The 15,106-nt window shown below is 46.0% G+C and overlaps 2 protein-coding genes and 1 long non-coding RNA gene across 8 annotated transcripts in view; 1 reads left to right on the top strand and 2 right to left on the bottom strand.

The window, feature by feature from the left end:
• The window catches only part of DIABLO (diablo, IAP-binding mitochondrial protein), an 11,814-nt gene extending 192 nt beyond the window's left edge, over positions 1-11,622 (top strand). The window contains exons 2-6 of one of the 3 annotated variants that reach the window (XM_005875446.2): positions 611-737; positions 5,794-5,925; positions 6,590-6,700; positions 6,835-6,931; positions 10,777-11,622. In XM_005875446.2, the coding sequence (XP_005875508.2) occupies positions 611-737; positions 5,794-5,925; positions 6,590-6,700; positions 6,835-6,931; positions 10,777-10,970 (661 nt within the window). In that variant the 3' untranslated portion in view covers positions 10,971-11,622. Of the gene's footprint in view, positions 1-591; positions 738-5,793; positions 5,926-6,589; positions 6,701-6,834; positions 6,932-10,776 lie in introns of all 3 variants that reach the window. The other 2 variants (XM_014547062.1, XM_014547063.1) reach the window with 2 other exon arrangements.
• Positions 6,886-8,515, bottom strand: LOC102257126. Its single transcript, XR_001363904.1, has 5 exons — positions 8,342-8,515; positions 8,038-8,208; positions 7,741-7,896; positions 7,379-7,438; positions 6,886-6,975 (listed from the first exon to the last, which is right to left on the bottom strand). It is a non-coding gene; the product is annotated as an uncharacterized LOC102257126 (long non-coding RNA).
• Positions 11,623-11,789: 167 nt separating the features above from the next.
• Positions 11,790-14,494, bottom strand: B3GNT4 (UDP-GlcNAc:betaGal beta-1,3-N-acetylglucosaminyltransferase 4). Of its 4 annotated transcripts, none has more exons than XM_005875451.2 (2): positions 13,199-14,494; positions 11,790-13,007 (listed from the first exon to the last, which is right to left on the bottom strand). In XM_005875451.2, exon 2 carries the CDS (start codon positions 12,997-12,999, stop codon positions 11,938-11,940), a length of 1,062 nt encoding a protein of 353 aa, XP_005875513.1. In that variant the 5' UTR covers positions 13,000-13,007; positions 13,199-14,494; the 3' UTR covers positions 11,790-11,937. The 4 variants fall into 4 exon arrangements, with proteins under 4 accessions (XP_005875513.1, XP_005875512.1, XP_005875511.1 ...); XM_005875450.2 differs by having other exon boundaries at positions 13,419-14,494; XM_005875449.2 differs by having other exon boundaries at positions 11,790-13,936; positions 14,297-14,494.
• Positions 14,495-15,106: the final 612 nt, after the last annotated feature.

The raw sequence follows: 15,106 nt of genomic DNA, 5'->3' as shown, positions 1-15,106 counted from the left end.
CTCCCTGCGGGCAGAAGGGGCCGGGGAGTCCGGCAGCACCCTCGCAGCACCTGCGGGTCCAGGTGTGGTCGGCGGGGACTATCGGACTCTGCCCGCGGGGGCTTGAGTGTGAGGTTTGAAAAAGCTTAAACGGCCACACCTGGCACCTGTTGAGTCCAGCGCCGCCTTTCGGCTCGCATTCCCCCGGCGGGGGTTCGCGGAGCTGGGGGGCAGGCGGGGGGCGGGGCTTCAGCCAGTCCAGGGCTTCCCAGCCCAGCGCGCCCCGCCACCCGCAAGGCCGACCCCACACCTGCGCATAGGTTCCTGCGAAGCCGCAGTGGGAGTTCCCGCCCCCGTGAGTGAGTCGCGGGGTCCGGTACAGATTGGTGGGTGTGACCTCTGGCCCAGGCGGTGGCTCAGTGGTTAAGCATTGACCTATGAACCAGGAAGTCGCAGATTCCTGGTCAGGGCTCAGGCCTGGGTTGCGGCTCGATCCCCAGTGTGGGGTGTGCAGGAAGCAGCCCGTCAATGGTTCTCTCTCATCACTGATGTTTCTATCCCTGTCTCCCTCTCCCTTCCTCTCTGAAATCAATAAAAACGTTAAAAAAATAGATGTGACCTCTGTGCCTAGATACAGACGGAGTGTTCCTGCCGAGGCCAGCTTCAGGAGGCGCTGTTTCTCGGAGTTGGTAAGACCATGGCACAAAGCGGTGGCCGTGGGCGTCGGTGTGACCCTGTGTGCAGTTCCCATCGCGCAGGTAAGGCCCCGTGTGTCCTGGGGCAGCGTGTCCCCTCACAGCAGCTCTCATAGTTCTACCAGCGCGAGCTCGCTCTCTCACACACACAGACGCACACGCACACGCACACACACGCACAGCAGGGTGTACTCTCCACCGTGCCCGCGTCTTCAGAGCTGACCAAACATTAATATTCCCATTTTGGTTTCCTCTTTTTGTAGGAACAGTTTCTGAAGTTGTCAGATTGTATAAGGAGGGAAGAGAGAAGTAAGAGTATATTACAGTCTATCACCGAAATAGTCTTTCGTTTAACAAAAATGTCTTGAGTGTTTTTTGTGTACCGTACACACTGGAGAGAAGAAAGGGGAGAAAATGAACAGAGATAAAATGCCAGGTGGCCCTGGCTAGTGTCGCTCAGTGGGTTGAGCATCACAGGTTTGTTTCACAGTCAGGGTGTGTTCTATTTTATTTTTTTCTCAACCCCCCTTTTTTTCTCCCTTTCTCTCAAATCAGTAAAAAACATCTTTTTTTAAAAAAGCCAGGTGATAAGTGCTGTGCAGAAAACAAATAGGGGGAGCAATAGGAAGTGCTGGACCGAGTTATGTTTTAGATAGGGTGTCCACTCTGATGACGTGGTAGTTAAGTAGAGAGCAGAACAAACTTTATAGTATAGTTTGATATCGGAGCATGCGAGAGTGAGCCATACAGTATTTTGGGGAAGACTTTCTAGGCAGAAGGAACTCAAGTGCAAAGGTAGAAGCATAATACCCTCAAGGTCCAGCCATGTTGTTGCAAATGGCAAGATTTCCTTCTTTTATATTGCTGAATAATATTCCATTGTGTGTGTGTTTGTACATACACATACATACCACATCTTTATCCATTCATCTATCCCTGGACACCTAGGTTGCTTCTGTATCTTGGCTACTGTAAATGAACGTAGAATGCATATATCTTTTTTAAAAAAATATATTTTTATTGCTTTCAGAGAGGAAGGGAGGGGGAGAGAGAGAGAGAGATAGAAACATCAGTGATGAGAGAATCATTGATTGGCTGCCTCCTGCATGCCTCCCACTGGGGATTGAGTCTGCAACCTAGGCTCTATCCACTGAGCCAACCCAGCCAGGGCTATATCTTTTTTAATTAGTGATTTTGTTTTCAGATAAATACCCAGAAGTAGAATTGCTGGATCGTATGGCAGTTCTATTTTTAATTTTGGGGGGAAACTCCATATTATTTTCCATAGCGGCTCCACTAATTTACAATCCCACCAGCAGCGCATGAGGGCTCCCTTTTCTCCACATCCTGGTCAGCACTTGTTGATTTGTTGATAAGAGCTAATAGCCATTCTGACAGGTGTGAGGTGATCATTGTGGTTTTAGTTTGCATTTCTGTGGTGATTAGTGATGTTGAACATCTTTTCATGTGTGTTGGCCATCTTGGGAAAAATATCTGTTCAGGTCCTGACATGTTTTAATTTTTTATTTTGGCGGGGGGGTGTTGTATGAGTTCTTTATATATTTTAGATGTTAAACCTTTATTAGATGTATCATTTGTGAATATCTTCTCGCATTCAGCAGGTTATCTTTTCACTTTGTTGGTGGTTTCCTTTGCAAGACTTTTTTTTAAATATATTTTATTGATTTTTTACAGAGAGGAAGGGAGAGGGATAGAGAGTTAGAAACATCGATGAGAGAGAAACATCGATCAGCCGCCTCCTGCACACTCCCCACTGGGGATGTGCCCGCAACCCAGGTACATGCCCTTGACCGGAATCGAACCTGGGACCGTTCAGTCCGCAGGCCGACGCTCTATCCACTGAGCCAAACCGGTTAGGGCAAGACTTTTTAATATATTACCATTTGTTTATTTTCTCTTTTGTTACCCTGGCTTGAGGAGATATTTTCAAAAAGATATTGTTAAGAGCAATGGTCAAAGAGTTTATTGCCTGTGTTTTTCCTTCTAGGAATTTAATGGTTTCAGGTCTAACATTTAAGTTTTTTACCTATTTTGAGTTTATTTTTGTATATGGTGTAAGAAAGTGGTCTATTTGTCCAGTTTTTCCAACACCACTTACTGAAGTGATTGTCTTTACCCCCACTGTGTATCTTTGCTGCCTTTGTCATAGATTGACCATATAAGTGAGGTTTTATTTCTGGACTCTGTATTCCATTGTCCTGTCTTTTTTTATGCCAGTACCATACTGTGTGATTATTGTCACTTTATAGTATAGTTTAATAATCAGGGAGCATGATAGCTCCCACTTTCTCAAGATTTCTTTGGTTATTTGGGGTGTTTTGTGGTGCCATATAAATTTTAGGAATAGGTGGTCTAATTTTGAGAAGAATGCCATTGGTATTTTAATAGGGATTGCACTGAATCTGTATGTCACTTTTAGTAGTGAGGACATTATAATGATGTTAATCCTTCCATTTATTTGTGTCTTGTTCAGTATCTTACAGTTTTCAGAGTATAGGACTTTCACCTCTTTGGTTAAATTTATTCCTAGGTATATTTCTCATGCAATTGTGAATGAACTATTTTCTTAATTTCTCCTTCTGATCATTTATTATTGGTGTATAGAAACAACAGATTTCTGTATGTGGATTCTGTATCGTGCAACTTTATTGAAGTCATTTATTCTAATAATTTTTTGGAAGGAGTCTTTAGGGTTTTCCATATATAGTATTATGTCATCTGACATAATTTTTAAAGGTGCATGTGAAACTAGGAAGACCAAGAGGAGTCTAGGCAGGAGATGATGGTGCACTTGGTCTAGGCGGGCAGCAGTGGAGGTGGGGAGAATAGGGTCACGTGTCATCAGCAGGGCTTGCTGATGAGTCAGATGTGGAGTATATAAACTAGATCAGGGGTCCTCAAACTACGGCCCGCGGGCCACATGCAAATACAAATATTGTATTTGTTCCCGTTTTGTTTTTTTACTTCAAAATAAGATATGTGCAGTGTGCATAGGAATTTGTTCATAGTTTTTTTTAAAACTATAGTCCGGCCCTCCAACGGTCTGAGGGACAGTGAACTGGCCCCCTGTTTAAAAAGTTTGAGGACCCCTGATCTAGATGCTTTACAAAGGCCTAAGCAACTGAAACAATGGAGTGCCATAGGTTTTTGGAGGAAGAAATAAAGAATTGATGGTCTGAGATATTTGGTAGACATCTAGGTGGAACTGTTAAGTAGACAGTTGATATGAAAGGTGGTACCTTATTTTTAAAATCACTGGTTATAATCTTTCAGGAAGAACTAAATAGGAAACCAGCAAATTCTACTTTAGCAAAATATTCCTGATATGTAAATATGTGTTTATCATAAGATTAATTCCATTTATTACAAGTATTTTCAGCATCCTCTGAGGCTCACTGATGAGCCCTCACCTTTTTGTGCCTCCACTTTAACTTTTGTCACTGCACATTGATGAATCTTTAACCTTAAAGCCTTTACTTGAACAGCAAGCCATTTTCAGTCACAATTAGGACATTTTTGGGTTTGTCTTTCTCAGTTTGTGTACTAGTCTGGGTCACATAAGAGGAACCTCTAGTTCAGTGGTTCTCAACCTTCTGGCCCTTTAAATTCAGTTCCTCATGTTGTGACCCAACCATAAAATTATTTTCGTTGCTACTTCATAACTGTAATGTTGCTACTGTTATGAATCGTAATGGAAATATCTGATATGCAGGATGGTCTTAGGTGACTCCTGTGAAAGGGTCGTTCGACCGCCAAAGGGGTCGCGACCCACAGGTTGAGAACCGCTGCTCTAGTTGTTCTGCAGGAACAGCATTTCTGTTCTTCAGCACCTGCGGCAGCTCTGCATTGTGTTAGACTCAAATCCAAGGGACTCCCGTGCCTCCCGCCCCAGTTCCTGAACACTCCTACACACATGTTTTCTTTTCCTATTGTGTCTTCTAACCAGATGCCTCACCACTAATCCTCGTTATCTTCAGGCCCACGTCCACCTCTCCTTAAAGCCATTCCTCGTCCAACAATCTCCTTTTCTGACCACTTAATGTTGTCTATTTTTATATTTGATGATAGTCCATTTGGCTCTCTCCTGAGTCCGTCAGCAGAGCCCATGGGAAGATTTAGTGTGAGGTCTGGATGTCTGTCTTTTTGGTGAAATTATATAACTTCTCTGAGCTTCCATTTCCTCATCTATTAAAAAAGAAGTGATACTATCTGAACTGGTGAAAGTGCACTGTAAAATGTAGGGCATTATGAAGACGTAAGTTATCAGAACAGATCAAAATTAGCTTCTCATAAGCACAAATACTGTCATTCCTCCCTTTCTAGCCCTTCAGTGTACAGTACATAATGAATACTTATTTGATTGAATGAAATACAGATATGATAAAGTCTTGATTTGCTCCTGTATCAGAGATATTTATTGACTGCTGCTTTCAACAGGCAACACTATGTATTTACACTCTTTAACAAGAACAAGACACTAGATGACGGAGGGGGGTAGTTTCTTTGTTAGTTGTAGTACAGTCAGGGTTCTGCTGAGGAAGAAAAAGGCAGAGTCAGGTGGTTATATTGGCTTTTTTAACACAATCGCTGTGGTCAGAGCTCATTCTACTCAGAGTTGCCCATTCACTTTCTTCTCCGCTTAATCCTCAACTCTGAAGCCTTTTGTAAGCTGTTCTCATTCAACACAGAAGTGATTGCTCCCATGGTCTTGATTGCATTCCTTTTTCAAGTTCTCTATAAGCTCCAGCCCTTCCCCTCCTTATCTGAAATCTTTGAGGGCAAAGAATATATCTTTATTTTCATATCCCAAGCATCTAGCACTGTGGTAATGAATGAATCATACCTTCATGAGATTTGTTGGTTATAACAACTAGCCTTTTATGAAAAGAAAACTTTGCTGTTTGCAGCAGAGACTAAAGAATAAAAGTAGGTAGAGAGCATGCTCTGGAATTATTTCTACTTATTGTCTTAAATAGCCAAAATAAAGCTTAAAAAGAAGCAGTTGATGGTGCAGTATGAGAATTATGTTTCCACCAGGCTGTCTGGGACACCTCAGCTCGTGCTTTGGAAGTTGAGTGAAAATGTTTGTGTCTTTCAGAAATCAGAGCCTCATGCTCTCAGTAACGATGCACTAATGAGGAGGGCTGTGTCTCTGGTAACAGATAGCACCTCCACCTTTCTCTCTCAGACCACGTATGCGTTGATTGAAGCCATCACAGAGTATACTAAGGTAAGCCTCGCTCATCTAGACCAGTGGTTAGCAACCTGGCTCACAGACCAAGCTGGTCTGGTGCCTGCTTTTGTAGTTTTATTGGAACATGGCCAGCCTGCTTTTGTGAGTTAACAGTTGCAATAGGCTATAGGGCCCACAAAGCCTAAAATACTTACTCTTGCCCTGATCGAAAGCACTGGTTTTTAAAAGAAAAACCTTAAATATAGCAGCGCAGTTTATAAGACGGGGGAACCAAGATGATTTGGTTCTGTTAGGGGTGAAAGGGCCCAAAGTCTACCACCAGCAGCACCAGGGGCTTCTCTGTGAGGACAGTTTGGAAACCATTGTTGTGAGCTAATAGAGTATATGGGTAATCAGAATCATTTAAAATTCTCATATCTTTATTTTCTAGTAGCTTTTTCCTGAGCCTTCTCAGTTCCCCTCTGCACTGTGCTCTTTCTATGTCTGAAGTACTCACAAGCTTTTAAAAACACAAAAGTTGATAAGTGGAGCTCCCGCCCTGGAATAATGCCCCGACTTCCCACACCATGCGTGTCTGGGAGGCCGAGGACTGAAGGCCTGTTTGCTGTAATGGGGCTTTATCATCTGCAGGTGTGGGTCTCACTAATCCTACTTCATATGCCTCACTCATCTCACTCAGACTTGTTTATTCTATTTGTAGGCTGTTTATACCTTAGTTTCTCTGTACCGACAATATACAAGCTTACTCGGGAAAATGAATTCACAGGAGGAAGATGAAGTGTGGCAGGTGATTATAGGAGCCAGAGTTGAGGTAAGCAAGGAGTCAGGCATTTCTGTATGCCAGCTCCTGCCTCCTTGTGGTGTCTAACCAGTCACTGTTCTCTAAATCTGCCATTTTGAATAAGTCCTTTAAATGTGCTTAAGCCCTTCATGTTTAATTTACAGATGACTTCAAAACAGCAAGAGTACCTGAGGTTGGAGAATACCTGGATGACCGCAGTCAGTCTTTCAGAGATGGCGGCGGAAGCTGCATACCACACCGGTAGGTTCCAGTTTTCACTGTGGAGGTGCCATTGGAGTTCTCTTCTGGAGGTAAAATGAGAGATTGGATTAGATGGTCTAGAGCCCATGTGGCTCTAACTTGGTGAGAAAAGGTCCCCATCTTATTTGCACAATGGGGAAGACTAACACCCCTGGAGACCAAGCCAGTAGAAGCTAGATTGTCAGTATCTAGAAAATAAAATGGTAAAACTACTGCCAACTGGAAAATTGGACTGCCTTCAAATAGTTTTTAAACATTTTATTATTTATTTTATAACCTAGATAATTTATGAATAATGTTTGTCCATTTCAGGCTTTGTGATAAGCATTTTATAGATACTTTTAATTTAAACATCCACAGTTTCCTTAAAGTAGGACCTATTGTCATTCTCACCTCACAGGTGAAGAAACTGGGGGGTGGGGGGCGGCAGAGGGGTTAGTAACTCACCCAGGATGCTGTGGCACAAGCAGCCACACTGGGGTTTAGGCCCAACGGTTGAGCATCGACCTATGAACCAGAAGGTCACAGTTTGATTCCCATTCTCTCTCTTTCTCTCTCTCTGAAATCAATAAAAGTATATATTTTTTTAAAAATATTTTGAGAGAAACCTGACTGGTCCATGGTCCCAAAAAGGTAGCTCACAAATTACAGCCCAGGACCAGCTCTTATTAAGAAACTGGTATGTTAAAACACTTCTTTTTCTGTTTCAGGATATCAGGCTTGGGTCTCTAGCGCCAAATTTTTAAAAGGGTACAAAAAACTTTTTTTAAAAAAGTAAAAGCAAAAAAGACTTCTTAGTTAACTAAAACCTGAGGAATCAGATTCTGAAGACAGGTCTGGCGTGGTAGTGGCAGTGGAGGTGGAGACTGGCTGAGGCACTGCAGTGGGACTCCCAGGCCACTCAGTGGCAGTGGAGGTGGAGACTGGCTGAGGCACTGCAGTGGGACTCCCAGGCAGGCTTAAATCTAGCAGAGGAACCAGGAGAGGAAGTAAGCATTATCTGAAAAAAACAGGCATTTCCCAAATTGAAAGGGCTCACAAAGACTCTAAACAGATTCAGAATGTAAAAATCCTAAAAAGTATAAGAAAAAAGTAGATGTACTTACAAAGGAAGTATAATCAGACATCAGTCTTCTTATAAGCAACCCCAGATGCAAGGTGATAAACCAAATATCATTAAAATGTGAGCATGAAAGATATTTTCAGGCATAAAAAGACTCAAAGTTTACCAAACACGTGTTTTCTGGAAAAACTCTATGAAGAAAAATTACAAGCAACTGAAATACAAGAATAATGAATAAAATTTAGTAAAACTTGTCAGACGTTCTGAGTATTGAACAAATTTTTATTGAACAAATTTTTAAAAAATGAATAAATTTGGGGAAGTGAAAGCATGCTAAGCCTTCTTACCTTTTTTGGGAAGAAGAGGGACATTGGCTTAACATTAAACACTGCAAAGAGAATGGGGGGAAGGGACAGAAAAGCAGGGCAGTTGAGAAGAAATGAAACCTATTAGAAAAGACGCCCTAACCGGTTTGGCTCAGTGGATAGAGCGTCGGCCTGCGGACTGAAGGGTCCCAGGTTCGATTCCGATCGGGGGCATGTACCTGGGTTGTGAGCACATCCCCAGTAGGGGGTGTGCAGAAGGCAGCTGATCGATGTTTCTCTTTCATAGATGTTTCTAACTCTCTATTCCTCTCCCTTCCTCTCTGTAAAAAATCAATAAAATATATTTTTAAAAAAAAGGCAAAGCAAAACAGAGGAACAACATCAAACATCAGTAATCACAATAAGAACATTAAATTTACTGTTATTAAATGATGCTTTAGATTATGTTAGAAATAATTTCGGCTACAACTGTTTACATAGGCACCTAAAACAAAATGGCATAGGAAAGTTGAAAGTTAGAAAAAGTGAACCACAAACAAAATAGTGTTACCCAAAAACGCTGGCAGAGCCACGTCAGAATCAGAAAAAGGATTCAAGACAAAGCATTAAAAGGGACAGAATAATTCATGGAGAAGATACCAATCATGAGGTACCTGGTATTCAGCTTTACACGCATCTCAGACTTGCTGGTCAAGACCAAAACAGTTAAAGCTAAAGGGTTGGAACAGAATGATTTTTCAAAGCTTAACCAAATATATATACTAAAAAGAACATTTTGTTTACTTTCCACACACATTCTTTTTAAACAAATAGAACGTGTACAAAAACTGATTTTGTGCCAGGTGACAAAGACTCAGCAAATTCCTTCACTCTCTTTCCCCACCAAAATTCAAAATGGAAAGTTAAATATATTTAGAACTGTGATGATAAATGCAGGATATAGCAGACCCAAGAGCTGTAAACTAATTGGCTTTAAAGAGAAATTGACATGCAAGTGTCATAAATACAAAGAACAGCAGCATGAATGACAGGTAATGTTCACTGTATGAGAAGTACTAAGTTACTTTTAACTTAGAACTTAGAAAAAAAGCAAAATAAATCCACACAGTGTAAGAATAAAGGAAATAAAACGTATAAGAAACCTAAAAAGAAATAGTCCAAAAGGTAAAATTTGGTTCCTTGAAAAGAATTTAAAAATAAGATTTGGCATGTGTGGCTTTTTAGTGAGCAAAAGCAACATCAGAAAGAGCTGTTATTGTTTTGAAGGTTTTTTACATTGTATGAGAATTCCAAATTGACCCAAGAAGTAAAGAATCCAAAAAAAAGACCAATCACCATAAAAGTTGAAATAGTATTCAAAGATTCTGTGCCCCAAAAGTAGACACTAAGCCCAAGCTGTTTTGTGGAGAGTTTTATCTCCTCTTCTAGAAACATAATTCCTGTTACAGAAAGCGTACCAGTCATAGATGATAAAAAACCTCCTATTATAATGTATAAAGCTAGCACAGGCCTGATCTAAGATGACTAGACCAGCACCAAGACAAAAATATAGTTCAGTGTCACAAATACAGATGTAAATCAAGCATAGCCATTCACCCTCAGAATACAGTGATAATCCAGCACTGGAAAAAACTGCCAACATAATTCACTACTTGGTCATGTACAGTAAAGGTTTTTAAAAATCCACCCAGGTAATCTTCTCAATGTATGCCCCAAAAGAACTTCAGTAAAATGTGGTACCCATTTATGATGTATATCTAAGTACAATTATGAATAGAGAGAATTTTCTTAAATGATAAAGGTTGATCCTACTTAACAGTGAAATATGAAAAGCATTTCCATCAAGGTCAGAAATGAGAGGTGGATGCCTATTAACCACTACCTTTCAGCATTGTACCGGAGGTTTTCATTAATGCAGTAAGATAGAAAACCACCCAGATCAATAGATAATGGGTAAATATGCCTATCTCGTGATGAACTACACTAGCAACAGGTAAAAGAAATTATAGAGCTCAAAAAACATTTCTAAACAAAATTGCAAAAGACATTCAATAAATACCTTTTGTGCTATTATGTAAACTTAACAGCAATATTTCTCTAAGCATTCCATATGTATATGGCCAGTTTTATTGGTGGTCTCTTAATTTATCAAAAAGAAATTAGTACTTGTGTATTTAAATTAAGCATCTATTTTAAGAGCTAGGTAGCTATAAAGATTGTGGGAATTGCATGTAATAATTATAATGATAGCTGCTCATAGCTGGAGAAATATGCTAGGACTTTGACAATAAAAAGTAAAATGCACACCTGAATGTGGAATTCGAGTTCTCTGCTCTGCAGACAGAAGGCTGGCAGGGAGGACGGGCTCAGATGACAAGCAGGGAGCCCCAGCTTTCCTGCGTCCACTCGCACCTGCCCTGCTGGCTGCTCAGCTTAACTGTCCCATCTCTTGGCAGGAGCAGATCAGGCCTCTATAACCGCCAGGAATCACATTCAGCTGGTGAAGTCGCAGGTGCAGGAAGTGCGCCAGCTCTCCCAGAAAGCAGAAACCAAGTTGGCAGAAGCACAGACAGAAGAACTCCGTCAGAAAACACAGGAGGCGGATGACAGGGCTGAGCCGGATCAGGAGGCCTACCTGCGTGAGGATTGAGGGCCTGAGCCGCTGCCCACGTCCGCCCACTCAGCCTGGGGTCGGCACGGCTTTCTCTGCACGGAGAGGAGGCGCAGGTCCTGCCCTGGCCCATCAGGCCAGAGGCATTTTGTGAGCTGTGAGTGCCTGACCCCTGAACCCTGGTCTCAGGCTTGTACTAGACCTGGTTCTTAGTCCGGGGCACTGCAACCTGTTTACCGTTGCACCCCACTCAGCACAGCTGCCCTCTCACCCACCCACCGATTGTTTTACTTCCTGCCCAGAGCATCTCACCAACCTGGCCAGAGGCCTTTTCTGTCATGCCCACAAGTTCAGTAGCTGTTTTAACCTCATTTCCAAACTTATTCAAATAGGAGTTAGTATTTGCTCCCTCCATAGGGATGTGAGTTTTGGGGGCGAGGGGAGCCTGTTCTCTTTGTAAGATTTCTTCTTAAGTGTTTCTAATGCCTTCTCTGACCTGGCCCCCTGGCCCTGCAAGGACAGCCCAGGCCAAGCAGCCAAAAGTCCATTCATTATTCTTAAGGGACTGAATGCAGTGTGTTTACCTGGTACTTTCAACAGGACTTACTCCAACACCTGCTTCCTGTGTCCTCCTTTCTTTCGAGTTTCTCTATTGTATCTGAAGGAGAATAATTTTTTTTGCATTTAAAAATGAAAATGTGTGTGTTTTCTGGGGTCCTCTGCAGCCTCTCACTTTCACCCTCCTCCCCCTGACTGGCAGAATGCCAAAGGGCTCCAGGAGCCCCCCGACCCGTCACTCCCCTCCCCCATTTGCTGTGCTTTGGGAACCATTCAACACGTGTCGGTCCAGGTTAGCCAGGTTTCAGTGTTTTTAATCAAAGTTAGAAAAGTGTGGGAGGGGGTTACAAAAACTAAGCATTTCCTGTAGACCATCATGGGTCAAGTTTCAAGTTTCTCAATTTCTTCTATGATAGGAAAATCTACACTCAATCCACTCAGCCCACCCTCAGAGCTGGGACAAGGGGCCAGCAGCGCACTTAAGCCCCTCATCTGTCACCAGTGCCCACATGGTCCACATCTCCAGGGGGCTGAGCCGGTGCACCAGGAGGAGCCCTCTGAACAGGCAAGGGTCCAGGGGGTCCAGGGGCTGCCGTATTCCAAATGTCTTGAAGCCAGCATGGTGCATGGGGCTCACCCCCAGCTTCCTCAGGCACATACCCACAAAGACGTCATCGATGGGGAAGAGTTCGGCCTCTTCCACGGCTGCTCGGAGGTGCTGCACGGTGGCTCTGGACATGACATACCCGCCACCCCCAGCATAGGGCGGGTAATGGCGGGCCCTGTACATGGAGGGTGGGATGAAGTACTTGACCTTGGTGTTCCTGTTGGGCAGAGCCTGGCGGATGACATCTCCCACCAAGAGGTCCTGGGCTGGGTCCCAGCCATCCAGGAACTCCAGGACATTGGGCACATGGACAAAGACATCGTCATCTCCCTTTAGCATGAAGTGGGCATGGGGACAGGCAGCCGCCACCCAGCGCTGCAGGTGCAGCTCCTTGAGCGTCAGGTTGAAGAAGTCCTCAGTGAAGTCCCACTGGAGGATATCGTCAAACTCGTGACTCTCATAGGCCAGCAGCTGGGCAGGGGGTGCGGGTCCTGCCACCCCTAGGAGGAACACCAGCTTCAGCTGCCGGCCCCCAGCCCAGTCTCCCACCCGGCCCCACGTGCTGCGGATGGCCGCACGCCGCTCCACATGGCCAGGCTGCGACTTGATGGCCAGGAGCAGAAAGACGTCCTCGGCACAGCCTGAAGGTTCCAGCAAAATGGAGAAATTGCGGCAGTGGCGATAGGTCAAGAAGAGACGGTGCCGGCTAGGCAGGGACAGGGAGGCATTCGCCACAGTGTGGTTGGGTGGACAGTGGCTGCGGTGGGGCCCCGGGGGAGCCCAGAAGGGCTGGCGGGCGGTGGGGACCCCTGCTGGCTTGGCCTCCTTCTTCAGGAAGAGCAGGCAGCTGAGCAGCAGCACAGCGAGGCTGTACAGGACCAGCCAGCCCAGCCTGCGGAACATGGCAGGGCCTGCAAGGAAAGAGCCTGTGAGCGGGCCCAGCCCGTCCCGGGACCAGCCTCAGCCTCCACCTTCGCCTCCCTGGTCCCGAGAGCAAGTTACCCACACCCTGTGGGCCTCTGGGAGTGCTTTTATTTATTCTTTTAAGCGTGTCTTCTAGCTCTTTCCAGAGTCCCTCTCCCAGAGGACAGACTGAGCTCACCTGCTATGCCAGCCCTTGCCTGCCTTCTGTCAGCAGAGTGCTCTTTGGCCAACTTTCCCCCAAATGACTTGCAGCCACTTTAGAACAGGCGCCATGAGCATTTTCAGCATTTCCCAGGAAACTCAAGTACCTTGCATGCTTTAGTGGAACTGGCACAGAGCTAGTTTAGCTTTGGGTTAAATTCATTCTAAGGACTGAACATGACAATCTGGGCTCTTACGTCTAAATCAAAACATTTCCAAGAGTCTGGAGTCCGCTCTGTAGGTGGCAGGCCCTGTGTTGGGGGTCTCAGCCCCAGCAGAGCAGCAGATGGAGCCATCACTGAGCACCCCCTTCAATCTGCTGAGGTGGCCTGGGTTCTTGGGTTCAACGGGGTTTTAGGGACAAAACCCACGAACAGGAGAACATGGAAGCAAGTGGGAAGCTGGAGACGGGTGCCAGGGGTGGCTCGTAGCACTTCCAGATCTGGATGTCTCAGGTGCCCAGCAATGCAAAAAGGAGGCCAAGGAACACTAACCAATAGGCACGTGCCCAAGTCCAGAATAGCAAAGCCAGGCCTCAAAGCCTCCTCTTCGCCACTCTTGCCACGTTGTCCTGGTCCGACAGGCCTCCCCGTCAACCCACGTTAGCCTCAGCCTATTGTCCCTGCCGCTGCACCCCCACAGAAGCTGCCATCTCTTCCAGCTGCCAGGGGTGCGGTGGCAGGCAAGACAGGCAGGGTCCCAGCCCTCAGAGACCCTGAAAACCAGAATGAACTTCAGCGCCGGGACATGACAGCAGGGTCAGGAGGCCAGGGGCCGGGAAGGCTGTTGAATACCGCAGTGTAGAAAGCCACCTTGATAAAGGACACGGGCAAGAACTGGGTGGAGTAAGGGACCAAACCACAGAGACATCTGGAGAGCGCGCACCAGGCAGAGGGAACAGTTACCTGCGCAGCCCCTGAAGCAAGAGAGCAGTGGCTGGATATGGAGGAGGAGGGGGCAGAGGTGAGGGAGGGGGCTGAGGAACCCTAGTGTAAGGGCTGCGGAGGGCTCGGGCGTTACTGTGGGCGCCTGGAGAGCCACTGGAGGGTTCAGCAGAGGCAGTAAAAGAACTTACATGGGGTGAAAGTTCACTGCAGCTGCCGCTTAATGGATCCGGGAAGAGCAAGAGTGGAAACAGGAGACCAGATGAAAACTCCTTAGTGGGGGCCCAGGACCCAGCGTGGCTAGGGTGGGTGTGGCTACGGAGCGGGAGAGCTGGATGGGTTTCAGGTGGGAAATGGGTTTCAGGTGGGAAATGGGTTTCAGGTGGGAAATGGGTTTCAGGTGGGAAATGGGTTTCAGGTGTGGCTGGCAGGCAGGCTGTGAGTGACGGGCCCCGGGTGGGTCGTGTGCCAATTACGGAGCAGGTGCAAAGCAAGCGGCTTGGTGTTGTCGTGCGAGTCTCAGTAGCCGGGGCTGGACTGCGCGAGGGACCTATGACCCCTCTGCCCACCCCTCTCCACGGTGCCCAAACCCTCGGCGGCCTCCACTGCCCGAGCAACAAGTCCGCACCGAGCAACAAGTCCGCACCGCAGTGACCTGCAGCTTCTGCTCCGTCTCCCCCCGCCCCCCGCACACCTGGGAATCCCACGCCAGGGCTGCGGGCTCAGAGGCTTCCCCTCCCCACGCCTGGTTCCTAACCTGCTCCCGCTCAGCGAGTGCGCGACCCCGGCTAAGTGGGTGCTGAGCCCCAGGGTGTGTCACTGTTTCTGGGATGACAGCTAACCTGACATGCCACGACGAGACAAAGAGCCAAAGCTGGTTCATTCCTCCACGCGAGTCTCTACAGGGCTGTTGCGGGACCGCAAAGCACGGACCAGGAGCCCGCGGTGGACACCCCTCTGGGGCTGAGCGGACGAGCAGCGGCGCCCCGCTGCGCACGAGG

This window comes from Myotis brandtii, unplaced genomic scaffold, assembly GCF_000412655.1.
Source record: "Myotis brandtii unplaced genomic scaffold, ASM41265v1 scaffold463, whole genome shotgun sequence".
NCBI lineage: Eukaryota > Metazoa > Chordata > Mammalia > Chiroptera > Vespertilionidae > Myotis > Myotis brandtii.
This window is presented reverse-complemented; position numbering and strand designations above follow the sequence as displayed.

What these genes read in the sequence shown, in the direction of transcription:
- B3GNT4 (XM_005875451.2), bottom strand. Translation starts at nt 12,999, where the DNA reads ATGTTCCGCAGGCTGGGCTGGCTGGTCCTGTACAGCCTCGCTGTGCTG.